The 27,172-nt window shown below is 47.0% G+C and overlaps 1 protein-coding gene and 1 long non-coding RNA gene across 6 annotated transcripts in view; one reads left to right on the forward strand and one right to left on the reverse strand.

The window, feature by feature from the left end:
- Positions 1-1,132: 1,132 nt before the first annotated feature.
- Positions 1,133-26,619, reverse strand: TMEM86A (transmembrane protein 86A). 5 transcript variants are annotated; one of them, XM_068194019.1, is made up of 4 exons: positions 14,921-14,980; positions 10,467-10,731; positions 6,486-6,955; positions 1,133-6,074 (listed from the first exon to the last, which is right to left on the reverse strand). In XM_068194019.1, the coding sequence occupies exons 1-3, from the start codon at positions 14,963-14,965 to the stop codon at positions 6,528-6,530; spliced, it is 738 nt and encodes a 245-aa protein (XP_068050120.1). In that variant the 5' UTR covers positions 14,966-14,980; the 3' UTR covers positions 1,133-6,074; positions 6,486-6,527. The 5 variants fall into 5 exon arrangements, with proteins under 5 accessions (XP_068050120.1, XP_068050123.1, XP_068050122.1 ...); XM_068194022.1 differs by lacking the exon at positions 14,921-14,980 and adding an exon at positions 26,276-26,619 and having other exon boundaries at positions 1,133-6,955; XM_068194021.1 differs by lacking the exon at positions 14,921-14,980 and adding an exon at positions 23,614-23,673 and having other exon boundaries at positions 1,133-6,955.
- The window catches only part of LOC137476034 (uncharacterized), a 33,507-nt gene continuing 22,952 nt past the window's right edge, over positions 16,618-27,172 (forward strand). Inside the window, exons 1-4 of the long non-coding RNA XR_011000205.1 lie at positions 16,618-16,973; positions 21,063-21,182; positions 21,295-23,743; positions 25,825-26,073. This is a non-coding gene — a long non-coding RNA (uncharacterized lncRNA). The remainder of the gene's footprint in view (positions 16,974-21,062; positions 21,183-21,294; positions 23,744-25,824; positions 26,074-27,172) is intronic.

The raw sequence follows: 27,172 nt of genomic DNA on the forward strand, positions 1-27,172 counted from the left end.
TGGGAGAAGATCCATTTAACTCACTGGGAGCACTTACACCCACTGTGTTTCTATGCTATAAATCCTTGGAACCTGTTCCACTGGTGACAGATGGCCTGGTTCAGGATTAATGAAACAAAATATCTGTGCCACTGCATCAAACAGCTGAAGAAGCTGGCATCAGATCCCCAGCCAGAGAAAAATGTGCAGACTACTCTACTCCTTTCCCCCTGGAAATTATTCCTGGGCAAGGGGCAATAGAGATTTGGCCATTAGTCTGGGAATTCTTGGCAGTGAGCAGTCTCCCTGGAGCAGCCCTGTGCAGCAAGCTCCCTTTTCCCTGGAAGTGTGGACAAATGGCAGTTGTCTGTGGGACTGGCTGGAGCAGCAAGGGACAAGCTTGCCCCAGAGACTGGCATCCAAGGGCGCCCAGGATGTGGTGTAACACCAGCCAGGTGCCTGGTTGGTTTGTGTTGGATGTGCTCTGTAGAGTGAATGTGGGTGTTTTTCTGGGTTCCCCAGGTAGGAATGCTGTGGCTTGACTGTGACAGTCAGCTTTAGTGGGGTGCTGAGCAGCTCCAGCACAAATTATGCTGGAGGGTATAACAATGGCACAAAGCTGCCCACCACAGAGGGGCCTCACATTCCATCCTGAAACAGTGACAGAAACAGAAAATGAGCAAGGAGACATTGTATCTGCACAGTAAAAATACTGAGTAAATTAATATTTTTAATTGCTGTTACATACAGAAGAAATGAGAAAAAAAATTACATTCCAAACAAAGAATAGTAAAATCAGCATAAAAATGTGTTAAGAAAAGATCCCAGATCAAGTGGCTGTACTGTATGTGGTGACCTTTACAATCACAGTAAAGAAAGTAAGTGCTAGAGACTTTCAGACATGGCACAGTGCTTGACTCCCCAGAGGAAAGCAGCTGCTTCAGTCACGTTTTCAGTGCACTCTGCCTGGAATGTGTGGGAGAGGGGCTGGAGCAAGAGACTCACAGGGGTCCAAGACATAGACATTAGTGTTCAGGACAGACCAGCCGCTCTGCATTCTCAGTCAGGCAGAACTGCCACTTACCTGGTGGCATTTGCTTTCTCCTTCCTTGGGTTGTTTTGTTTGTTTGCTTGTTTTTTGGGTTTTTCTGGGTTGTTTTTTTTTTTTTTTTTGTGGTTTTGGGGTTTTATTCCTGTTTTTGTTGTTGCTTTCTGGTTTTTGAGTTTTATTTAACAAAGCTTCAGTTCTGCTGGCCTGACCCTGCCAGCACCATAGGCTTGGAGCAAGCCTCCCCAGCTGAATTAGGAGCAAGGCTTGGTCCAGCAGGAACCTGCACCAGCAGGGTCTAGATAAAAATGTTTGTAGTGATTCAGCACCATCACCCAACAGACTGGTTTTGGTTCCTTGCTTTTCTTCTGTCAGGAAAAGTTGTCTTTTATTTCCTTATGCTCTGTCTTTTGACTGATCCAAACTGGCCCAGTCATGTTCCCACTGAAGTCTTGGTGGCTCAACACCTGCATCTTGTGCTTCAGCCTCACTTTTGAGCCATCACACCACTCCAGTAGCTCACTGGACAGCAGCATAGTGTCACCACAGAAACAATACAGACCACAGAAGTTTTGGCATTCCTGCCAACTGGCCACTTTTTCTTCATGTGTAGTCTGTCTAGAATTGTGTATTTTTATTCTTTACAGTAAGAGCAAAAATAAAATAACATTAAGAAAATTTTCTCCAAACTAAGACAATGAAAACCCATCAAATATTTTAAAGAAACCATAAAAATTTGCATTGTGTTTGCTTCTGAGTTCATATTAAGATTTTACTGCAGCTGCTTCAAAATAATGGTCCATTTCACATGTACACAGCTCACATTCCTTGGTGTGTAATTCCTTGCCTTCATTTGTGTTTGTACAGCAGCTAGTGCTACAAAAACTAGGTAGTTTCTAGCTGTGGCCCAGATTTAGATCAATGAACAGTGGCATTTTTATTCTAGTTGAAAGCATGGTGGTAGTTGAGAGCTATATTTCTAGATCAGCTTTTGTTCTGGGCCATGGGACTGGTGGTACATGCACTTCCTTTGATACAAAACCCACTGCTTCCTTCATTTGGATGAAAAAAGGGAATTCAAAAAGGATGTGCCAACCTTATTGATTCCATCAAGGCTTTCTCTCTCTGCTGATTTTAAAGCCAGTGAAACTTACAATCAGAGAAATTAAACATCCCTTTGAAAGTTGTCTCATGAAACCCAGCTGGCCTTCTGCAGACTGAAGGTTGAACAGAATGATTTCATTTTCTGTTCCAGCTTTTTCGAAAGCCACAGCAGACTGTGAGGCACTCTGTTTTAGCTGGATTATATTTACTCCAGCTAACAGTGAGAGCAAAGACCAGACTGCAAAAGCTGGATGGAAGGTTCACATCTAAGAATTTGGTCAAGGGTTTTAGAAGACCTAAAATTCATTTGCAAAACTGAAATTATAGAGTGCAGATTTTTAAGCTAAACCTCCCACAGAGTTCAAGTGTAGCTGAGCCCATCCTGTTAACCAGCATAAATAAATATTTTGCTTTTTTTTTTCTATCTGATGCAAATTGAAAAGGTAGTCACACATTCTGTGTTTTAAGAGAAGTCCTGCAGATCCCTAAAAGCAATTTGAACATTAAAGTTGGATAATATTTGTGACTTACACAGCACTTGACATCTTCAAAGTGCTGTATGAGCATCAGTCCTCACAATATCCTTGTGAGGTAGGTAAGGGGTAATATCTCCATTTTAGAATGGGGTGAGGGCCTGGTCCCCTGCTGGGATAACTTGGCATTGCACTGGTCCTCATACACCACATGTGGACCTGACCCCAGAAAATTTAAGTGACTCACCCAAGGCCACAAAAGAAGTGAGCATGGATAAAAGGCAGGAGAACTAACCAGGAGGATTTCTGTCATGAGAAGTCAGCAACTTCCCATCCTCTTCCAAGAACACAGTTATGATTCCTCTGCTTAAAAGATGCCCTGTCTGTATTCAGAAACCAAGCAAAGAGAAAGAGGCATCTGCCACTAAGCTCTACAGTTGCTGTTTGCTTTGGTCTGCTTCTTCCAGAACAGCTCCCAAAAATACCACAATAGCAAGATGAAAATGCAAGTGTTAGTATCAAACTACAGGAGTGGAAAACTTTGAAAAGCCACTAAAAACTGCCAAGTTCCTCCTGGGAATTTTATAAACTTGTGTAAAAATATATAAATCGCCTCCACTGATGACAACATGAAATCTTCAAGCAATCTACTCAAAAGCCATGTTAGAGTAATCCTTAAACCAATCAGTCTTACAGATGCCTCAATATGGAGGAGTAAGAAGCCAGGTATCCAGCACAGCGTTAAGAGTAAAGCTTAAAGTTAAAATCCTCTGGCTTTGTTCTTCTTGAGCTGCCATTTCCACGAGCATCACCCTGTGACACAGCAATACTAGCACTTAAAAACAAGTTGCAATTAGCACTGTTTCCCTGACTGACCCTGGGAGTTCTGTGCAAGGAGGATCTGCCTACAGAAAGAGGCTGAAGTAAACATGCTGCATCTTTTATATGCCCAATTAAAGAGCCAAAGACCTCTAAAAGGGTGGTAACAGAAAGTAACCAAACCACATGTGTAAGCTCAAGTGACCATAGACAGGGTTTGCAGAAGGATGTTTGGACACAGCAGTGTGAAAAGCAAGCCTCTGTACTTAGCAACAAAAGGAGCTGCTGCTGCTGGGGCCAGGAACACTACAGCACTTGGAAGGCTTCATTCCCTCTGTAATGTTCCTGGGCCAAAGACTGGGTGCTTCTCAAGAACTGTCCTCCTGAAAAGGAGAAGAATGGATTTGACCTCAATTTTACAGGGCAAAGAGGCAACAGGAGGGTCCACAAAGGCAGCCCCACAGACAGTAACACCATTTGTCACATATGAACACCACTCAATTTTTTGCTCTATTTCAAAGTGAAGATTGCCCTCGCTGGGGTTGAGGGAACAGTTTTAATCCCAGGAAAAGTTATTTAACACACTGCCAGCAACTGCTTAGTGCTTCTCAGGATTTAGGCATCTCAAAATTGTGTCAGATCACAGTCCACAGCAGCTGGTCTCTTCCCAGCAGGAAGAGCCTCCAGGAAAATGGTCTCATTCAAGTAATATGGATTAGAAAGAGGAATGCAGAGCCAGAGAGAGATTTTGAAGATTAAGAACCTTTGCCAGCAAACCTCCAAGCCAATCAGGACTCTTCTTTGTATGCTGAGGGCTCTGCCTCATGTTCCCAGGAAGGCTGAAGCTGTTGCAGCACCAGGATGGAGCCAGTGTGACTGGCCAATGTGTCCCAGCCAGGTCACTCCAGGTGACCTGTTCTAGGACAGCAAGGGAACAACAGCCCACTTGGGCTGCACAAGTTTTGCTGTCCCACCCAGAGACCTCTGCCACCAGAAACTGTACCTCTGATGGCCAGTGGAGAGGAGAGGCCTCCTAATAACACATCAAGACTCTTTTCTGCAGGTATCCAGTGGCTGATGGTACAGAAGGACAGCAAAGCAAGCCAAGAAGAAAAAGCACACAGAAAAGCAACTCAGCTATTTTCAGGCAGTCCAAGACTACTCGTTTCTAAAGAAGGAAAAAAGAGAATCAGAACTCAAGACTTTTAAATTAAGCTTACTTTATCACACAAGCATTTCCCTCAAAGCAAAGGGAAGCTCAGGATGTGGGGAGCTCCTCTGAAGAACTGCCAGCTAAGGACTGAGTGTGCTGACCCATGCCAAGGAGCAGGGATTCAAAGACTGCAGTGTGCTGTTTGTTCACATGCTGGGAAGATGGTGGGATTCACCTCAAATGCTTAGACTTCCTCTCAGCTGGGTCACTTTGTTGCTGGAGATTTGCAAACAGCCAAACTGAGTAACAGCAGGTGACATCTGCAGAGAGCTACACTGCAGGGTTCAATCTGTGGCCAGGAGATAAGCAATGCTGATGAATGAAAATGGTGTATGGCTCTAAATTCCCTTGGCTGTTTACTCCAGGCAGGCCCCGATGTGCCAGTGAATGAATACTGACAGTATTACATAACAGCATTAAAGGGAAGGGATTACAGGGGCTGTGCTACCTACAGTGCTTTCCCTCTCCATAATGCAGCTGACCTTTCTGATCCCTGTCTGAAAAGCAGCAGATGCCCCCACGGGGTCAGGATGGCTAACCCAGATTTCTGTAATACTGGCTGCATTTGCACTGATGGAGAAGTCGTGGGGAGGCGATGCCTATTCCCTGCCAGGCACACCAGGTGAGGCTGGAGAGGAGCAGGAGACCCACTCAGCACCTCTCAACAAAAGGAAATAGCTAGTAGGGTTCTATGTGAGTTCATGCGAGTTTGAGAAGAAGTGGCAGGCGTGTTGAACACAAAGGACAGAAGCTCTGCTGAAAAGGGGCTTTCTGACAAAAAAAGAAGTGGTGCAAAGAGGATTGTTTTCTACCAGCTGGCAAAACACGGCAATCTACATCCAAAATCAGGGCCTTGATCACAGGAAATGCTCACGCAAAGGTTTAAGATACTGCAGGCAGCAGTACTAAAAGTACTACTGAAAGTGCTTCTAAAACTTAATGGGTACATGGGTACATTACTTGTTAGAACTTTAGAGAAAAAAGGCATAAAGATTAAATGCCTAAGGATAATTAGGACATACACTAAGTAAGACAATAAGTAAGTTCTGCTTTAAAAATCAAAGTTCCTCGTGTGCCCATTCCATCCCACTGGCAGCTGCAGGCACTATGTAACTGCGTGCACGTGGAGAGGGAGAACACCAAGATGTCCCTGATATCCCACCAAATTCCTGCTCCTTACAGTTCTGCCACAGGCAGCAATCCTGACCTGCACCTAGAGAACTGCCCTGTAGCAGTGAGCGCTGCAATCAAAGCACACAGCACTGCCAGCACACCTCCCACTCTGTGCCCTCAGCTTGGGTTCTGCTTTCATGCTGGTTCTGCTGGGTACTGCCCCACATGCTGCCATTGACTCCAGAGCTCAGCTCCTAGCTGGATATGCTGTTTTTATTCTCCCTCCAAGCTTCCTTTAAGTGGAGGAATAGCTCCAGTTTGCATACTGCAATGCACAAAAAGAGACAAACATTGGTTAAATTAATTTTTACCTATGACTTTAGCAGAGATTTGTGCCTGTCTGCCTACAGTCGAGAGCAAGCCTTTTAGCACAGTGCATGGCCAAACCTCCTTTCCACCAGCCCTCCTCTTCCCAGACATTCAGCATCAATTTCAAGACTCTCAAGTAAAATGCAGTAGTACAGCACTTCCAAGGAGGAAAAGTTGAATTAGTAACTACTGCAGGGACAGTCTAAGCTTTCTGATGCAGACTCCACACTGAAGTAAGCTGTATTCAGAGAAAGCCAATGAAAATAATGTAATTCCCAAAGGTAATGCTTCAAAGAAGCAAAATCAACATCACCAGTGTGCCTAGAGAAATGGAGATCTCTCTCAGGGGTGAATGCAGCTACAGCACCTGAGATATAACCCATGTGTTCACAGACTATTGGCACTCCACCTAGCTCCTCTTCCTGAAGTCCTCTTCATCTCTGGTCTCCACGGCCGACAGCGCAATCAGCATTTGGGCTGCGTAGTAGGTGGCCATGATGATGAAGCGCGAGTAGGGCACAGGGAAGCAGAACTTGTTGAGCGCGATGGTGAGGTCCGACACCATGAAGAGCATGGCGCCCACGCAGGCCGACAGCTTGGTCCACGTCCACAGGTCGTTGCACAGCTGCACGCCTGCCACCGCCCGCCAGCCCATGAAACCGATCAGGGCGATGTAGACGGCCACCAGGTAGGTGAACGGACCCGAGAGGTAGGAGTACAGGAAGGCATAGCAGGAACTGGAAACGACACCCATCAGCAAGCCGGCTTTGAGGTCCAAAGGCTTCATGCCAAAGGCTGAAGAGTACAGGATGTGTGTGATGGCAAACATCAGCAGACCTGGAGAGAGGCATTGGCACAGAAAGTGTGACCTTTCATCAGTGACTGGCATTCAGTAGCAGAAGAAAACATTCCTTCCAGTGTTACCTACCACTAACGCTGCCAGTGATAACCATACTGACCATTTTATTACAAAAATCTGTACATGAGAGATAGCACCAAGCCTCCAACCTAAATAAAAGCCCCAGCACAAATACAGCTGCAGAAAAGTACAGCTGTGCTGTGACAAAAGCCTTTCTGCTGAGAAGCTGGGTGGAACTAAGCTGCTGGAGAATTAATTGATCTTGTTTTTCAGGTAGCTCCTCTTCCCCTGCTTTGGGTGGAAGGTTGGGAGCAAAGCAGACCAAAGACCACCCCCTCTAACTATCCATAGTGTTTTGCTCATAGGTCATATGTGGAACAAGAAGACTGGAACCACAGCAGTGTAGGAACAAAATGTGACAAAAGACACTAATCCCTCTGAACCCTGACACAAAGCTTGCCCGTATTTAGCCACAAACCCAAAGGCACTTGAGGACTAAATTGGCTACTTCTCCATCTCTGCCCATAGCTGGGAGAAACCTAAGCTGGAAAGAAGCAGCTGGCATATTTCAGGGACTGCACCAATGTGATCTGCCAACAATTTTATGGCTATTTGCAAGATTCAGATGAACCTTACCAGGAATCAGTCAGGGAAAATAAAATGCCATCTTCCCTTTGAAGTGCAACACCACTGAGAAATGCCAGATGTGGGTGTTGGAAGGTGCTGCCCATATGTTATTAACTTATCACTAATCCATTTGACAAAAATATGTCCCAATGTGTTGGTACAGCTGCTGCCTCCAAGCTGTCATGACAACTGTAGATAATGGGGCATAAACAGAGCCCAGCTCCTTGGGTCTTCTGGTTCCCAGCCACACACATGGTGCAGCTGCAGGCTCTCCTACTTTATCCTGACAGGGTTATTAGAGGAGCTGGAAGTTTTCATGCAACTCTAAAGCATGAAATGGAGAAAAGGATCTGGGAAGCTGAGTCCTCCAGCAGGACACTTGTTCACATTTAACATGTGATGCTCTGGTGTAAAGGGCAGTCACAAAAACCTGCAGCTGGCAGACGTTGCTTCATCCTACTACTCTTGTTGAGGCAATCAAGGAAGAAGTGGAAGCACCTCCCTGCCTTTGGGGAAGACCAGATCAGACACCCACTGAGAGCTCAGCCATGGTGGGATGAGAAGGAAATCCACAAGAGGGAGGGGACTGGTGGGATCTGTTTTGCAGGGTGAGGCTAAAGAAAATGGACAGCGTGAAGGGGAAAGAAGAGAAGCACAAAGGAGGACAACGAGAAGCTGATGTTTCACAGAGCTATTGCACCTCATGGACAGAACACTGAAGGAATTGAGAAGGGATTTAGGACAAGATCTTTTTATAGGATGATAGTGGAAGAAAGGTTAGAGCCCAGGGAGGTGGTAAGGAGAAGAAGGATATGTCGTCCAAGCAGTGAGCAATGTTTTTTCCTTCAGTGTCATTATATGGAGCATTCTGCAACAGGGAACTGAAGAATGTGTTGTCCTTCATGCAGGCATCTGGCAGTGAGGAGGAGGAGGAGGAGGAGAGGACAGGATGCAGCAGGCAAAGAGCCTGGAAAGGCAGGAGGAGTTTCATGATATGTGGTGAGGCTGGTCACAAACAAGAGAGTCAGCTCCCAGGTTTACTCATTCAACACCCACAAATCAAGCCAGGAACTGGGGAAACCTGTGATAGCTGCACAGGGAAGGGGGTACACATCTCTTGTATTTCTCAGCCTTTAGCTTGGTCCTCTCAACCACATCAAGGAGATCAGCCCTTTTCTCCCACTTTCTTCCTCTGGGTTTCCTCAGGCTGGCAATAAGGCCTTTTTGCTAGTCCCTGTCTTCTTCACCAAATGCATAAATTGTTTCTAAGTGCCTGCTATCAAAGGAGGTGGATATTAACACTGTAAAGTATCTTCTACATGGAGTAAGACAGTAGTCAGAAATAATGTATTATTAGTGGACTGAAAGAAGCAAAAATGAAAAAAAGTCAAGTGTGCCAGGAGTAGGTTCCCAGGCTCTCACTTCCCTATAAAGTAATGAACAAATGTCCTTTTATAAACTCATTGTCCCAAAAGCTTTTCAAATGAGCCCAGTTTTCAGTCCAAAAATTGCAGAAATTGAACAGAATGTACATTTTCATCCAGTCTTTCCTCTTCTCTCCTCAAACTTCAAATTCCCACAACTGATGACGTCAAAAATATTGCCAGTTGTCAGCAACAGCAACCTGGTGAGTTTTAATTAGGAGAAAATACATTTTGCAGGCAAAGTGAAGGATGGAGTAGTGCATTTTATTTGCTTATACCTGAAATATATACCCCAACTTTTAATGGGATGGGGATAAGCTCTTGGGAAGCAGGATTAAAACCAGATTCAGAGCATTTGGCCTTTCATATCTGGCACACTTCCTTCTCATAAAGAGCTTGTGGGAATTCCAGAATAAAACTAAATACTAACCTCATGAGAGACGGGAAAAAATAAGCCTTTGACTTTCAGAGCTGACAACAGCACAAGTCAAGTTCCCTTATCACATTTTCCAGTGGGACAGTTACAGCAGCCAGTTAATGGTGGGTGTTATGTGCAATCCCGGTGCTGCTTAAATTAACTTCAGAAACCCCACCAGTCAGTTCAGTGAAGAACTCAACTGCTGCTCATTTCTTTTGACAGTCCAAGGCCAGGGAGAGAGTTACTGCAGGCAGGTTCAACGTGGCTTTAAATGATTAATCTGAATCATTATGTTCCAGATGCAAACTAGCAAAATAAACCAAGCTCATTTTGCTCTGAGACATGTGGATCTTTCTGTAGAGAAGACCAACCACTGAGGTAAGGTTTGTCCTTGACTGACCATCATTTAAATGTTTTGCAAAACAGACATGTCCTGTACAACAGGCTGCATGATTCACGCTATGAACCTTCAAGTAGGACAAGATTGCTGCTGCTTTGGTTTCTATCATCCACTTAATGCCTCCCCCAGGCTATGGGCTTGTCTATCAAAACATAAATGTCCTCTCCACCTTGTTCTCCACCAAGGAGCTGTGCACAGTATGTTCCATCCCCAGTCCTCATAGCAAAGGGCTGACATATCTCCCTGCAGAGATAGGAGGTAAATACTTCCCTTAGCTTCATGGGAACTGACGAGTGCCATGAGCATTTCCTTCTCTTCCCCAGGGATTCTGGCATGCCACCTTCTCAACTCCAGCTAGCCCAGATGCTGTGACACATGCCAGAAAACCTAACCTGACCCAATTACCTCTCTAACCTCAAGAGAAGCTCAAGAGAAAGACTCATCCATGATGTGCTTCTTCAAACCATGATGGATTTTAGTCAAGGGATGAGTGCTTCCCAGCACCCGGGGCTTAAGCTGTACACAAATAAACAAAACATGTGGGCCAGCAACTCATTACTAAATAAAGAGGGTAACAGCTGGGCACTGTGGCATCCCTTTAGGACTGACACTGTACTCACCATGAATGAAGTAGCCCTGCTCCTGCCAAATGAGAAAGGCGTCTCCCACTGCCGAGAATATGAGTCCTGCTAGGATGCGGCTGGCACTCCGGTGTGACACTAAGAAGTTAATCCCATGAGCCAGAAGGAAAACCCACAGGCAAAAGATGGGTAGACATTTAATGAGGGCACTGAACCAGGAGGGGCTGGAAGTTGGCAGCCAGAGGACAAAATAGACACAAGTGGCTTTAAAGAAGGGGACCAGTTTGGGGCCTTCACTCTTCACCTAAAGAAAACAAACATTAAAAAATAAATTAATAGGATCATCAGAAACATCAGTGGAATAAACTTCATAACAGAACTGGCTCCTTCCCTTTGAAAGTTGCTCTTCCATATACTGTCAGCTGACAGTGTTCCTACCCCAAGAAACACTGGTTGACTTGACCACAATCCTCTGCCTAGACCTTTGTGACCCTCTCTGCTGAAAACACTTCTCAGTTGGCAGGATGGGCTTTGGGTGGTGGATTTTCAGGAAGTTTTAGAACCTTTTGTCTTTATTTGTTCCACTGAAAATATCCAGGCCATTAGTCAAACTCCTCTGGTGCTCCTTGTCACCTATCGTGTGTTTAGGCTAATCTTAAAGGTGCAAAACTTATTTCTGGTCTAAAAAAATGAATGGGGATACAATCATCATAAAGTCACCCCAGGACACCCTTTTATACATCTTTCCAGGAGCTGTGAAAATACTGCATGCCCAGATATATCCCAGCAGCAAACAAGCCAGTAAAGGCACAAATCTTCTCTCCCATTTTCACAAATCCTCCTGCTTAGCCAGTTGCAGATCACCCTGAGGATACAACCTCTCTCCCAACCCATTCTTTCCCCTGCCCTGTAGCCTCATGCCTGGAGCTTGTTGTTGGCATCACGAGCGTCAAAACCCAACACATCAACCTCCCAGGTGAGGATGCCATTTCCTCAGCTGACTCATACCAACATCAACCTCGTGTGGCTTTGTTCTAGCAATATACTAATAATACAGTACCATATTGCAGGATATGTTTTGACTCAGGGCTCTACTGTATAAATACAGACACAAAAATGCAGCAGGAGCACTTGGCTACTCATAACAAAACCACAGCAGGGCACAGAGCTGCGCTCTTCACAAGATGGGTCTGCTCTTGACAAACACTTAGCAGAGACCACTCTGCACAGTGATACATTGTGTTCACCTGCCCTCCTGCCACAATTCTGCATTTCAGGGCAGGTGGGTAAAACTCCATGTGAGAAACAAAGCTATGATTTTATTTTCTGCTGGAGAAGAGTCAAGGGCCAAAACAAGGAGCAAAGGACAGGACTGTAACTGCTTCCATGCCTGCCTGAGCTATGTCCTAGAGTCTTACAGGAGGCCTGTTTTCTCTTGTACCTAAGGCAGTGTAACCCCCTGAGCTCCCCTGCAAGCAGGGGTTCACCCTCAGTCTTCTCATTTCTTTGGTCAAGCAAGATTTATTTCCTACATATCATAGCAACTTCCCACTACTCATGGCCAAAGCACACAGAGGCCTCCTGCACTGGAGGAGGACATGGGGGAAAATTTAGAGGCATCCAAACTGATTTCACACTGTGAAGTCCAACTTGTCTTTGGTTTTTGTTTTTTTTTTTCCCCAAATAACTTGACCCTTTTTTTGCTTCCTGCATCATGGGACATTGTTATGACCAGTGTTCATCTTCCTTTGATGCAGGATGCCTTGGTGCAGATACCTAGAACAAGTGAAGACTGCACAGGAATTATTCCATGCTTACAGTGCTCAGGTGATAAAGCCTAATCTCATAAAAATCAGGATCTTTTATGGGCACAAGCACATGGAGTCAGGTGGAGTTGGAAGACAGAGGCAGAGGCAGTGGAGGGCATCTTCACATGCAGTATCTAAAAAGGGAATGCAATCTCTGAAGCAGTGAGGCTATAAATAAAGGGCATCCCAAGAAGACAGTTCCTTCAAATTTTTTCTCACATCTGATGGAAATTTCCCCAGCATATCAGCAGTTTCTTGGCAGTAAGGTATTTCATCATACATTATTCATAGGCTATTGCCAACACAATTTTTAAACACTCCATTAAACAACCAGGCTACACAATTCCCTAACAAAAGGACATCAGCAAGCTGTTAACTTTCTTGTATTACATGGGGAGCCGTCACGAGTCCTCTACTTAGGCTGTCTAAATTAATCACCATTTACCACTCCTTGTCTGCATTCCCTGGGAAAATTCTGGCAGCACATAGCAAATGAACTTGAATTAAATGTCATAAAAACCTATGTAGTCTCCTTGCAGTACCGGGGTTGCCTGGGAACTATCAAGTATTGTAGGGGAAAGAGTGCACAGAAGAATACAGGAGAGTATTTGGGTTAGTAAACATGGTAGGTTTTATTTAATACTTCATATTAACAGAAAAACACTGGCTAGGAGCAGTTACAATTACCATCACAGCTTGCCCTCCCCTGTGTGCACACATGATGAGGCAGGTTTTAATTACACTTGTCATTTCCCCAGGAACCTTGCCTTACTGAAGCCAAGATAAAAACTTGTGCAAAATAATTATGTTTGCTTGGTAAGCTTAAAATTACCTTTTCTCACTATCTGAATGTGAATTTTGCAAGCCCAGACAGCTTTATTTTAGAATAATGGTTTGTATTATTTCCATCCTAATAATAATTGAGGAATTTTTCATGCATAAGTTACAGCATTCTCATGTAAGTATGACCTCATACTTCTAGAAGGGCTACAGGCTTCTCATCATCGACACTTTATTTCTTAATACTTCTTCTCCAAGTATACTTCAGATGAGTTATTTCCAACCATGCCCTTGGCCATCACGGAATGCTGCAGCTCACTGGAGCCCCTTTTATGGCTCTGACCAAGATGAGGGCCCCATAAGTGGCACTGGAAATACTTTGGAAAAGTTCTCCAAGAAAAACTGAAGCAACCAGAGGGTGAGGGAGGATCATCCTCTGTTTGGCCACGTGGATGAGGCTTGAAAAAGGGTGATGGGGCAATTTGCCACCTGAAGGACAAGCCAAGACTGGTATTGGAAAACCATGTACCAACATGACTGGAAGCTGTGGCTTGAGGAAAGCCAAGCATATAATCCATGATGGGACTTGCTGCACTACAGAGAAGGGGAACATTATTTCTTGTCTGTGTGGATAAATTGGATTAAACCACCCATCTCCTTTGTCCCTGTGTCTCAGAGCCAGAATGTGAGATGGAGCTGCACCATGGGGCTGGAAAAGGAAGCACTTGATGGAGGTGACAAGACATTTTTGTTAATGTGTGTGATTGTCATGGCTTTAAGCTGGGTTTTGCCATTTTGTTACAAATTCTATTGCATTTTTCTTCCCAAATCTTTTCTCCTACCACTGCTAATTTACTCTGTGCTGAAATGCAGTACAGAAAATATCTTGAATACAAAAACAAGGCAGTATTTCCAACATTTTATTTTCTAAACTGAGCATAATTTGGGGCTTTTTCTCAACTGCTATGGCTACTAAGTTATTCAGAGTCTTTAAAAACTAGTTTAAACTGCTATAAAGCCACTATCTCTGTATTTGTAGAATTACAGTAGAAATATTATTTATTAAGTTATCTGTATCCAACCAGATCCAGTGAAGCCCTCCAAGACTTGGGCAGACTAGGAGGAAGTTGTCTTGGCTCTCACCAAGAGACTTTGTGCCAGATAATCTCCAGAGGTCCCTTACAATCCCAGCCATTCTGTGATCTTCAAACAGAGCATGGTACTGGCACTTGCAGCTTTCTAGAGGCTTGGATATCCACTCTCTAGGTGTTCACAGGTTTACAGGATCCCTTCTTGTTTTTTCTGTACTCATTCTGCTCCAGTTTGACATACTGCTGTATCTAGCCTGTTCTGACTGCTGCAGGCACATAACCAAGGCAAAAAATTTACACCTGGCTCCTCTACTCCAGAATAAGCCCCATCCACAGAGAAACAGCTACACTCATAAGACAGTGCTTCGATTTTCTTTAACATTTTGGAGCCAATTGTCTGTATCTATTTCACAAGTCAGAAAGCAAATCCAGCTGCCACAGGGAGGGAGATATCTTGGTCCTGAGGTACAGAAGAACATCAGAAGCTTGTTGCACAGTTGGACAGAGTTCATTGTTCTTAAGCCTTCCACTGGTCCCAGAAAACAATGTGGAATATCAACTAATGCTCTTCTCTCTGCAAAGCCCCCTAAATCAGCCTGCAATGAAAATGAGTATACAGACACCAGCTGAGTGCCAGCCTGCTGTGGGGATATGGCTCACACCCACTGGGCTGCAAAGTGCAGCTTTCCAGGAAAAGTGCTGTAACAATAATACCCCAGCCATTCCACTGAGCAACACTTGAGCACAACTGTGTGCACTGGCCAAAAAAAGCTGGGCTGTTGTCCTCCACCCAGCCCTCCCATCAGCCTTGTACCATTTTTTGTCTGAGCTGCTCCTCCTGGCTTTTGGCATTCAGCATTGTGGATCCTGCCTTGGTTCTCCTCTTCTGTGACAATAGCTCCCACCCCCAGTTGTGTGCCAATAAATATTTATTTGGCTTTGTTGCCATGTTTGCTGCCACTGCAAGCCCATGGCCCTTGTTTCTCACTGCCCAGAATATGTGGCTCTCTGCAAGGCTCTCCAGCTCTGCTCTCCTGCAGGAACAAACATGCTCCTGGGGGACAACCGATTGCCTATTGCCATTTATCAAGGAAGGTATTGGCTTGTACATGTCCCAGGTTGCTCCTGAATAAAATTCTGAAAATAAGTGCTTGTTATGGAGGGTGGTGAAGTGTTACTGAATCAGCCAGTCACCTGCCTGAAATACTGTGTTGGTGCAACATATTTTTGCAATTAATAGGAGGCTTTATGTTTGTGTTGGAGATGCCAAGGGCCAAGCATCCAAGGCAGATGGCTCCTGAACAGGCTCCACATGCTGCAGGAAATTCAGGGTGATAGATAAACCCTCCTGCCCTCAAGTGAAGACAAGGCTTTAGAGGCTGCATCTAAAACAGATTTGTGAAATAGCAAATAAATCACCCAGAAGATGGTACGTGTTTTGCATGTGGGAGAAGTTGCATGCTGATAATCCTGTCTTCAGCATGCTTATGCCATGCAAAGAGTTTTGCCACGGCTTTATTGCAGCTTCTGGCACTCCCCAGATTAACTCAGGGCCTCTGTTTCTCCCGGAAGGGTAATGCAGTGAAACTCAGCTCATGTTCAGCTGTTCAGTCAGACCTGTTTGCAAGGGGTCAAAAAATCATGGATTTGTCTGACAGGAGCCTCTGTTGTTCAGCACAAGCCAAAAGTAAGAGGATTCTGCCTGAACACTTCCAGCCTGCAAAAAGATCATCCTCCCAGCTTAGACACATGAATGTCCAAGGCAGCTCTTCCATCCCCAGGGTCTCTTAAACTCCTGCAAAATAGGGCTGATTTGTTGGCTTCCATCATTCCCCCCTCTACTCCAGCAGTCTGGGTACTCTCTTCCCCACCTCAGTTAAGCAAAGTGAGGTCCAGCTGTACTCCCAAGCTTTGCTTCACAACAGACCAACACAGGGGTTGAGAGCTAGAAATACTTGACTTCTTTTTTTAAGACCAAGCTAGGGCTATCTGCTGGAAAAATGCAATTAAAAAATTGGCACAGGCCCTCATAGTTCTTGGGTGGTGAACTCAGCTATATTGCTTCACAAATTCTTGGCACCAGAAAAGTCGCCCTTTGGTGGAGGCACAGAGGAGCAGGCAGTGGGTGAGGATCAATCAAACTGGCATCTAATAAGGGCCCCTGTGTATGGCTGGGCTGCTCCAGACACAGCTGCATGCAGGAAAAGGAACCACAACAAAATTATTTTCACCACCAAGTCAAAGTGCTACCCAACTTGCAGTCACATTAACACTCAAGCGAATCTCCAGATTAACATAGAGGGGATGAAAACCTGTCAGCACTGATGGTGCTTCCAGATAAGCGACTGCCCCTCAGATGCACAGAGAAGGGAGGAAATTTGCAGCACGAGGTTCCCTGCAGATGCCTGGCAGCAGGGCAATGTCTGCCTGTGCCAGCCTCTCCCAGGTGGAATGGCAGCTCGAGCCCCCGCAGCGAGGCAGCATGCCCAGGCACCGCGGGGCACGGCACGGCCACCCAGCTGAGCAGCAGCAGCTGGGCATCAAAAATGAGCTGGTTTGTGGCAGGAGAGCTGGGGAGCACTCATTCAGAGGCTCCTTGTGCTGTGGCAGTGGCAGTGGCAGTGGCAGTGACACGAGGTTGCAGACACCACTTCCGCAGTGTAAGTAGAACGGCAGCCCCATCTTGTCATCAGGTGCTTAAGGAAGAAGAATGTAAAACACGCTGGGTGCTGAGCAGCCGCACTGACCACGCTCACAGGGCTGCTGACGAGGCCAGGCTGGCTGAGACCTGGGAGCTCTTGGACATGGCAGCTCTCTGCTGCTACACCCATGAGATAAAAAAAAATGCATCTGCAGACAGCCGGTATGTATAAAATGGGAAACTGGAGTCTTGCCCTCAAGACTCCTTGTAGGAGTCCCTAGAAATGTGAGGGAACAGTCCCTTAGGAGCCTAAAGTAGATGGAGGAGGTTCTGGAGCCAAGGAAATCACCCCACCATTCTGGGCACTGCTTGTGCCACATACTGCAAGAGGAGCCCACTCCTACTTCTTGCCTTTTAAACCATGACACTGCCCAAAGCTATCTTGAGACAATGGACTACGGTGTTCCCCCCAGCAGTTAAGGAAATTACAGTATCCATAAAAGTTATCTCCTGTACTGAACAGAATATGAAATTCTGTTAGATTGGCTAATGAGGTACACAACAGTGTCTCTGGGATCTTCCTGTATTGCCCAGAACCTACTTCTACCAGGCCAGGTGAAGCCAGGTACTGCTACACCCACCAATACCTTAAAAAGTCACTGGGTACCTGCCCTTGGCTTTCTGGGACTGCAGGGAAGCCTTCAAAGTGGTGAAGTCTTTCTTTAGCAGATGTTAACTCATAAAAAATTACAAAGAAATACATTTCACCCTGAAGACTCAGCCTGAAGTACATATTTTTGCTAGGGTTTGTTTTTGGGGGGTGATTTTGCTTTTTTTCCATTACCAATCATATGTCCTGTCTACCAGACTGGCACAAGACCACAAGCAGGGCCATTTTAAAAACCTCTTCTTAACCTGCAGTAGTAATGATTGACTCCATATCTGTAGCAATGCTATAGCTGTCAGTTTTGGAGAGTATGGTCAATAATGTGCCACTGCCAAGCACTAACAATACTAAACTAGTCAAGAATTCAAAAGCCTCTTCAGGCCTTCAGGGGCTGTCATAGACTAGTGCTTTCAGGATAGTTCAATGGCTCTCAGAAATGAAAGCAAAAATATAGTATTTGCCTGAAAGCATCTTATCTCAGAGCAAAGATTGCTCTTCCCCCCTGGGATTCCAGATCTTCCTTTTTGTGTAGCAGAAAGCAAGCCTCTCCAAACATTTCCTTTGCTGTAACACTCACAAAAGAACCCCTTGCACATGCTTAAAAACCTGAACCACAATGGGTCTGTCTTTTCATTTTGCTAATCAGAAATGCAGCGCTGCCACAGCAAGGGCACACACCCTTCCTCTTGAGTGAGGTCAGGCGGGGCCATATCCCACTGTTACTCTGGACATCAGGAGGAGGCTCTGAAGCCACAGGGAATTCAGGAGCCAGGTAGCCAGCACCCTGAAATGCACAGTTGGTACCTGTCCCAGGCAATTCCTCTCAGGATGGGAAGGGGCAATTATTTGGCCTGTCACACTAGAATCCAGAATAAAAATTTCTACTGCTTACAGAAAAGTCTCCCCAGCTTATCCTGGAGAGGGCTTCCAGACTACAAGCACTTGTTCTCAGAAGACTCATCATTATTTATATCACACTTCTCTGTGACCGGGAGTTCAGACTTCTGTTACCCAGGAAGAAGCAGTTTTAGGCAAGCCCAACATACGAGCTGCAAGTCACAGAGCCACAGCAAAAAGCAGCACCCCACTAGCAAGGCCCATTGCTACAGACAAGTGCCACCCACTGACGTCTGCCCCCAGAGCTGTGCGGCAAAACGGGAGCCTCTCTCCAGTCTCTAGTGCAGACCCAAAACAAAGTACCCCAGAGAGAGCCGTCAGCTCTTTCCTTGTCAGCACCAAGGGCAGGCTGAATCTCTAGGTAATAGCAGAGAGGGATCTGCAGAGAGAGTGCTTTGTTCCCAGGGCTGAAATCCATCTCCAGTATTATCTGCACCCCACAACCCACTGCAACATGTATGTGCTTGTTGGGGGGCCCCAGCCACTCTGTCATTTCGCTGTGGCAGCGGGGATGCACAGAAGAGTGTGCACCCAGGGAAAATGGGCACTTGGCAAAGCTCTACCCTGGCCCATGCTGCTTTGCCACCAGGGATTGGTATTTGTGAGGGAAGGGAGGCTCTTCCATCCAGAAGCAAGCTCTTCAGCAGAACAATGTCATTTTACCTACAATCTGTGGGGAATAATGTGGGTCTAAAGGAAGGGCATTGCAGGCACTGGTGCTGTCACAGCCCTCTGCAGGAACAGCTGAAGAGCCAGTAGTGCAGCCCAGAAGGCAGGTGACACACAACAGGCTGTACAGCCCCACCAGCCATTGCCAAAGACACGCCAAGGGTGAAACCACCTCAGGCATTCAAAAGGCACTTCTGGCTCACACAACACTCTGGTGCACACTTGGCAGAGGTGAGGCTTTTGCAAAAGGAACAGGAAGGAAGAGCTGAAACAGGAGGGGAAGGCAGCTGCCAGTGTCTGGGAAAGCTGGCGGCTCTGCATAAGAGACTTTTGCTGTATAAATCCTCACAAGGGACTCCAATAATACCAAATAGGGCTGTGCTGGGAAGCCCAGGAGGGACTCCTCAGCTTGTCTTATGCCTCTTAGGAAGCTGAATGAAAAGCTTTACTCTACCTGTGTATCATGTCCTGCAGATTGAAAGTTTCTGTAATATTGATATTAAAGAAAATCAGAAGGGAAAAATAGCAATGAATCCCAATAAAGATGTGTATTTAGAGAGATGCTGCTGTGATACCTTAAGAAAAGCAGCAGTCCTCCTCAATGTTATCATGGGATCAATATGCTTAAGAGACAGGAGGGTGTTACGGTCAAAGGATGATAGCAGAGCCACAGATTTTATTTCCAATATCTATTCTTGTGTCTTGTGTCTTGTGCTGTGACCTGGATAAGTCAGAATCAGACAAAACTTACCTGAAGAAAAATTGGATCATCCCAGCCAGTCCCAACAGATGTGGAGTGGGCAGGTGCAAACACTAACCCACACACTCCCAGGACTCACACTGATACACCAAGGCTTTTATTTGCAAAACCCCCGCTGTAATCCAGCTGCATAAACAAATGCAGACCACACTCACAAACGAGTGTGCAGCTGCTTACCAGGATTATGCCCTTTATATTGAGGGTGCAAATCCAGAGATGCAACCAAGCAAAGTGGAAACTTCAATTAAAACATCATTTAAGTGATAACCTTGTCATCACGCTCCTTTTATATCAGGGTTGCAGGGAAAAGCCACAAAACTTGCTTACTTCCTCCTGCAATGGAGAGCAAGTCAGCACTGCTATCCATACTCTAACAAAATCAAAGACACAGGCAAACAGGGATACAGTAGCTAAGCCATGGCCTCAGCCCAGTTCTGCTGAAGCCATGGGGGGGACATGTAAATCTGAGGATCTGTCTGATGTGCCTAGAATGTGCTGAAAAATGAGTAGCTGGCTTTAGGTCAAACTTCCCTCAGTCTCAATGATTCCATCAGAGGCTACTTGCGACCAGCAGAAAGGCACTCATTTTGATATGAACAGGAAATTTACTGCCTGATGCCTCCAAAGCTGGTATCTGGTGAGAAGCAAAACATGAAACTTTACCATTCATTCAAACTTGACAAAAGTCTCAAGGCCAATTCAGTAACAAGGGTTGTCTCATTTTTCTCAGTTTTGGCAAGAACATGTCTTTCAGTAATCTACAGGAATTAGTCTTTGGGAGAAGACTAGCCTGCTGGTAGAAACAAGGCATTTCCATAGGATTGCAGGAAGGTGAATCAAAAGAGCCACTATCCTCACTAACAGGCAGATTTGCAATACAAGAGTCAGCCTTGCAACACTGACAACGCAAGAGACACAAGTTGCATTTATTGAGAAATAAGAGAGAGAAACTGCATCTGTGCAACTCTTGAGTCAGAGGCTGCAGTGTGAGCCCCTGGGCCCTGCTGGTGTCTGAAATCCTTCCCAGCCCAGCACACCTGAAATCCTCAGGAAAGCTCTTGCCCAGCCCATCTACTGCTTTTCAGCTCTGGTGGTGTGTAAACACCTACACACAGTTTTCTGCGCTGTGTCACCTGGATACTTGTTCGCGTCCAGCATTATATGGAGGGATGCTCTAGACTGACACATTTGTCACACAGAAACCTGTCATTAGCTGAAATGCTATTTAGATCATGACAGTATAAGAAATGGATATAGGAAAGGCACAAGTGGGCTAGAAGAAGGAATAACCATCACCCTCATTTTGTGTATGTTGCACTAAGCAAAATCTACATCTCTACTGTAATGACAAGTATACTGGGCATTGTGTGACATGAAGGACAGTAGACAAATTAAGTGGTGATATAATAACCACTGGGGCCTCCAGGAGGGAAGGGAGTTATGTAATGAATAGTCTTTTTGCTGTTCAAAAGTTTCCACATGCTAGCAGAAGATGGGTTCATGATGCCATCTTTTTCTAAGAGTCTAATTTCACTGGAATTATTATTTCCTCAGCACTATGAAGTTACCCACAGAGAAGATAACTTTGGCTCTTCTGCCGCACGCAGTGTATTTTGGATAGACATACTTGGACCGGAGAAGAGAACGGAAGAAATTTCAGAGGAATTACATGTAAGTACAGACTTCTGAGCTGCACCCACAATCTTAATGCTCAAAGCACACTTTGAACAACAGACACGTGTGCCTTGAGTGATACACTTGGGTTAATGAAGCTTTTAATCCACAGCACTGCCTGCAGCAGTGATGAGCACTGCCTGCTTAATGCTCCCTCCCTGGCACTGGAAGAGCGTGAGAGGAGCCTGCACTTTGCAGGCTCCGCTAGCCCACCCTCCCCTAGCAACAGCTACAGCAAAGAATGTCAATGTCACAGCAAGAATGCACAAGTTCAGTCTGAAAAAATAAATCGTGGCATGTAACACTATGCCTGGGCTTTAGCTGGCATAAATCACCACAGCTTTTTCCTCAATAGGACCAAAGTTCTTAGGCTTCTTCCAAAAGGTGGGACTGACATAAATGTTACTAAGATCCAGCTAAGCTTTGCTAAGGTGATGATTCCCTCCCTTTCTTCAGTGAGCTCATATGCTTAGAAATATTTTCTATCTTTCATTTACATTGGCTTGGTTTTTATAGTAGTGACATATTTCCATAATTGTCTATGCAGTATATAAATGTGCATGTCTACAAACTTCCTGTATAATAAAATCCCAATTTATGATGCATTTAAGTAATGGGGGAAATTACAATGAAAGCATCAATGTTGCACAGAAACAGAGAAGAAGCAAAATTAACCATAAGAGTTACTTCTGACTTAGATGGTTGCTAACATTTCACTCATTAATGCAGAAACAATACATCCTCTCTGTAAGAAGCAAAGGCTGAATAGTTCCAGTGTGATCTGGCTTTCTTGTTTTTAGCAGAAGTTTGAGGATTACAGAACACCCTTCCTAACAATAAACCTTTAAAACTGTGCTTCGACCTACTACTGCTACAATTGCCCACAGTGCAGAGTATCTAAGAAACATGATTTACATCAGGTTTCCATACCCATCTGGATCAGTGTGGTTTGGCCCCTGTTCACAAACACAGATGATACCCACCCAGTCCTCCAGCCCTATTCGATATTTCTTGCCGGTGAGTATCTTTCAAGACTGTACCTTTCAGGTATTTTGCCCAGTTTTTGCAAGTCACTTTTATACTCTGTCCCAGTGACATCCTGCATCTTTCCCGAGGGCTGACAAGGGCTGCTCTCAGGAGGGTGCTGCTACTTCCACCCAGAAGGGACAGGGCTGAGGGCTCCACTTCCTTCAGGCAGTCAAAACAACATATCCTTTCCCAACCCAGCTATCTCTGTTTAAAGATGCAAACAGACCAGAGGACAAAAGAGAAGGGATGGGGATTGTTAAGATATGGATTCTGGGCAATAATCTGTCCCAAAGAGTGTTTCACCTGTCTCCCAAACATAGGGCTGTGCTGGGTTGAGTACAAGTCAGGTGTGGAGGGAATGTTGTAGGGGTGAGAGCCCCTAGTTCTAAAAGACACGCTGATATCATTTATAACTTCCCCCCAAAGAGATCTACCCTCAGCCAATTAATATCTGTATTTCCCATGCCCTGTTTTCCTCAAAGTGCTGTGAAGCCCTACAGTAAGTTTAGCCCTAACTTTAGGGACAAAATAGGGTTCCTTGGAGTAAGGAGCATTATGTAAATGTCAGAATGACTGCATGTCTCCGGGCTCATCTCCGGCACATTTGTGGCTCCTGCAATCATGGTGCCTGCTGGGCAGAAAGGTCCTTAGGGCAAGAGCTATCTCCCACAAGCTCACACTAAAAACCACTTAGACAACAGTGTTGGGCGTGGGGGGAGCTGGACAAAAATCACTAATGAGTGCTGTTTTATTAAGGTGGGACCAGTGATGACTGAACAAAAATGGAATTAAATCTCACATATCCATGAAGCAAACGTGCTATTTATCAATACTGTGCTTCAACTGCAGGCTCTCAGCCCACATGGCTTTATGCAGAAAAAACAGCTCTTAAACGGCAGTTTTAAGAATAACAATTTTGAAGCAGGACGCTCCTGCTTGCCTAGCAGAGTAAGCAGTGAAAGCTTCCCTCCAAGGTGACTTCCAACCAGAGCGAGCATCGCTCACCAGATGGAACAGGAGGGCAGACAAATGCATCTTCCCTGCCACAGCCCAGCACCATGCACGTCTAGACTCTAACATCAGCAGGAGCCTGACGAGCTCTGCACAATGCTGTGGTCTCTCTGTGTGCAGTGGGTGGACATTCCAAGCCCTCCAGGCAATGATGCACACCTGGCAGCCAGCACAAACAAGCAGTTCTGGCTTGGTCCTCTCCATGGACTATGCCTCCTTGCGTGGGTCCTTCCTGCTATCGGTTGTACAGCAGACTTAGAGCTCATGGGTTTTAACTCTTGTTAAAAGTGTCTTAAGGAAGGAAAGAGCGAGAGATGCAGGAAAGCAGGTTGTGTGTAAGCAGCCAGGGCTACGTGCTTCAGTACTGTACAAAAGCCATCACTTTGAGAGCAACAAGAAAAATCCTGAAAACTCTCAGATGCATTCTTCTGGTGTTCTCCCCACTGAGGCTGATGCTGCAGTGTGCTGAGAGAGGACATACACTACAGACAAATAAATTCCTCTGGCTAATTTGATTATGCCTCAGGTGCTGCCCCTCCAGAGAATCTCCCCATCATGTCATGGCAGCGATATCCATGCTGTCTCCAAAGACCCGGAGCAAAGGCAGTGCAGCACAGAGATAAGCGCTGGGCCCCAAGACGAGCACCCAGCTGTGGCCAGACCGATGTGGCCCTTCCCTTCAGCAAGAGACTTGCTGAAGGAAGCCCACCAGCTGTAGAGCCATCCTGCTCCTCACCCCCAGCTGTGCAAGGGCCACACCATGCTTCTGGGCAGCACAGACTGCTGTGTGACACCAATTCCAGCCGCCCTTCCGGGCCGTGGGACAGCCAGCATGGAGCAGCACCATGCCCTCCTTCAGAGCAACAGTGACGTGCCAACCACTGACAGAGAGGTGCAAAAAATTGCTCCTCAGAACACTGAAGGCTTGCAGCTCTTTTCTTTGTGAGCTGTGTGAAGGATCAGTCGCCCTCCCCTCTCACCTCCACAGCAATGGCAAATAGCTGCAGCTCTGGTCACAGTTCCCGGTCTTATCATCCCTCCAGCTCCCCATAGTTTCACACCTGCATTAGTTGCCTTTGGAGAAGTAAATTGTTCACATGTCAGGGATACAGGCAGAGCAGAAATCTGCTATGTTACATGTCAAAAGGGCAAGTGAGAAAATAAGGTTTTTTTCATTTTCCCCCCGAGCTTACCTTCCTAAAGTCTTCTGGTCTGAACTCTGTACACCCTTCCCAGCACATACTCGTGCTTTAGTAATTTGCCTCAAAACTCAGTTGAAATAACACTCTGCAAGACCACCCTGGATGCACTATCACAGCAACCAAGTACTGCCTTCTGCAAACTGTGAAACAAATCCTGTCAGTTTCTGAGCCATTCCAGTACTGTCCCAACATGAGATTTTACTTCCAAGATACACAATTCACTATAACCAATAGCATTACTGAAGGACAAATTTAGTTTATGGCACAGAAGCATAAAGATACCAAACCTTTTTAACTATTTTGGAAAACAACCCAAAAAAAAAGTTTGGCAGTACAAAGTTATAATTTCCAAGCTACTTCCCTCTGTCTCTAGAGATAAAAGTCATCCCCAGGCTGCTGATGAACTTACCAGGTACATGTTAATAACTGGGGGAAAAGTCATCCAAACTATCAGACAATACAGCCTGCAGTGCAGAACTGGCAAAGCAATTTAGAAGTTTTGAATGCCAGCTTTGTGAGTTAAGATCAGGACAAGATTTCTACCTGCCAGAGAGTATGCAATAGCCTGGCCCTTAACCAAAGTATTTCAAAACAAGATGAGAATGGATCCACAGGGAACAAGGATACCAGCAGTAGATGTTCAGCGCTGCAGCAAAGCACAGGGAAACTTTCCCACCAACAGTTATCCTTACAGCATGTGTTAAGTCTGCTGGGGTATTCCAACAAATCCCTCACTTTCTAGAAAGGGGAACATGCAAAGCAGCATGTCTAACAGTGCAGCTTCTCTGCTGTTCTGGCAGTTCTTTCAGCATTGAAACAGCCCCTGTTCACCTGCAGGGGCAGCTCCTCGTATTGCTGGCACAAGCCACAGCTCCTTCAGTTCCCAGCTTGGTTCCATGAATCCAAGAGTTCTACTGCACACCACCTACTGAGAGGAACAGCAGCGAGTTGCTACTTTATTGCTGGTTACATTAATTAAGCATCGTGACACCCCATGAGACAGGCAGGTGACACCAATCCCAGTCTCATGTCGTTAGGTGGTGGAAGTGCCAGACTGACTTGCAGACGAGACGAGGTCTCAGCGAGAGGTCACCCAACCCATGGTAAGGTCTGCCCCACACGGGAGTCAACACACGCCTCAGCCCAAACCAGGACCTGCACAGCAAAGCACCTCCGGATGGCGTGGCAGAGGTGCCCGCGAGAGCAAGGGAGGCCGCGGGGACAGGAGGATGCTGCCGGGCACTGCCGCGACGCGAGCCCAGGGCAGCTGGGGCAGCTCCGCTCTGAGCAGATGCAGTGCACGTAGAACAGATGTACCGTGGATGTTTTTAAAAACACGCATGACGGGAGGACGACGCAGCGGAGAGCCGCCCGGGCAGGCGCACCGCTGGAGCAACAGCTGCCGGGGGAGGCCGGGGTGAGTGAGCATCGTGGGGATCGGGGGTGGCCGCCAGTGGTCGGGCTCCCGGCAGCGGGAGGAGAGGAGCGCCCGCCGCGCTCGGGGGCAGCGCCCGGGGAGCGGGTGGGAGGGCACCGGCCGGGAGCGGGGACAGCGGCCGGGAGCTCGTGGGAAGGGGCGAGGGCCCCGCCGCCCCGCCCGCCGCGCGGCCCGCACTCACCACGGTGACGGGGGACACCATGTCGGCGGCGGCGGGGCGCGCTGCTGCTGTCGCCGCTGTGGCCGCCGCTGTGGCCGCTGCCCAGCCCGCTGCCCTGCCTGCCCGCCGGGGCGCTTTTTTAGGCGGCGCTGACGTCACAGGAGAGGGGCCCCCGCGGCGAATGCGCTGCGGGGAGAAGGAGGGGGCGGCCCCGGGCCCGCCCGGGCGGGCGGCGCCGATCGGAGCGGGCGGCCCCGGGCCCGCGGCCGGGAGGGCGAGTGCCTCGGTCGGCCCCGGCTGCGGCGGCGTCAGCGGCGCCTCCGCCTCCCGGCCGGGCGCCCTTGGCAGCGGGCGGCGGCCAGGCTGTGCCGAGCCCTGGGAGCGCCGGGGCCGCTCCGCTCCCTGCCCCAGGGCAGCGGCGGCCCCTTGAGCAGCGCGGCTTCCCCGGCGGCCGAGGGGCGCCAGGGCCGGCCCAGCGCCCGCTCCCCCGGGGCTCCCGCCGTACCAGGCGCTGGGCGGGAGCAGCGCACCCTTCAGCCCTCGCTCTCCCAGGCCCATCCCGTCGCGGCTCCCCGCTCCACACACCTGCTCCCCTGCCTGTGCCCGCACTCCCCAGCCCCGGCCTCTCTCCTCCCTTCCCTTCCTGTGGCTTCTCGCCTGCCGCCTTTCACATCCCTATTTCTTGCACAGTCTCCTGCGGCCTTCCACTCTTTCTCCTCCACCTTGAGTCTCCACCACCCCATGTTGCCTTTTCTTTTTTTTTTTTTTTTTTTCCGTTTCAGGGGCTTCTCTCATTTCACAGTTGCCCTCCTAACACTTCCCATCATCTCCATCTTAAGACCACAGGTCCTTAGCAAACCCTCTCCCTTGCAGGGCTCGCTGTACTTTTCAGCCCTGTTCCTGCTGCCAGTGGCTGGT

The sequence above is a fragment of the Anomalospiza imberbis genome, chromosome 6 (assembly GCF_031753505.1).
Source record: "Anomalospiza imberbis isolate Cuckoo-Finch-1a 21T00152 chromosome 6, ASM3175350v1, whole genome shotgun sequence".
NCBI classification, from domain to species: Eukaryota; Metazoa; Chordata; class Aves; order Passeriformes; family Viduidae; genus Anomalospiza; species Anomalospiza imberbis.

Excerpts from the sequence above, each read along its gene's own strand:
- TMEM86A (XM_068194021.1), bottom strand. The coding sequence starts at position 23,658 with ATGGAGAGGACCAAGCCAGAACTGCTTGTTTGTGCTGGCTGCCAG. Across the intron at positions 10,732-23,613 it reads TTGTTTGTGCTGGCTGCCAG|GTGAAGAGTGAAGGCCCCAA; the intron begins GTGTGCATCATT and ends TGTTTTCTTTAG. Across the intron at positions 6,956-10,466 it reads GCAGGGCTACTTCATTCATG|GTCTGCTGATGTTTGCCATC; the intron begins GTGAGTACAGTG and ends GCCTCTCTCCAG.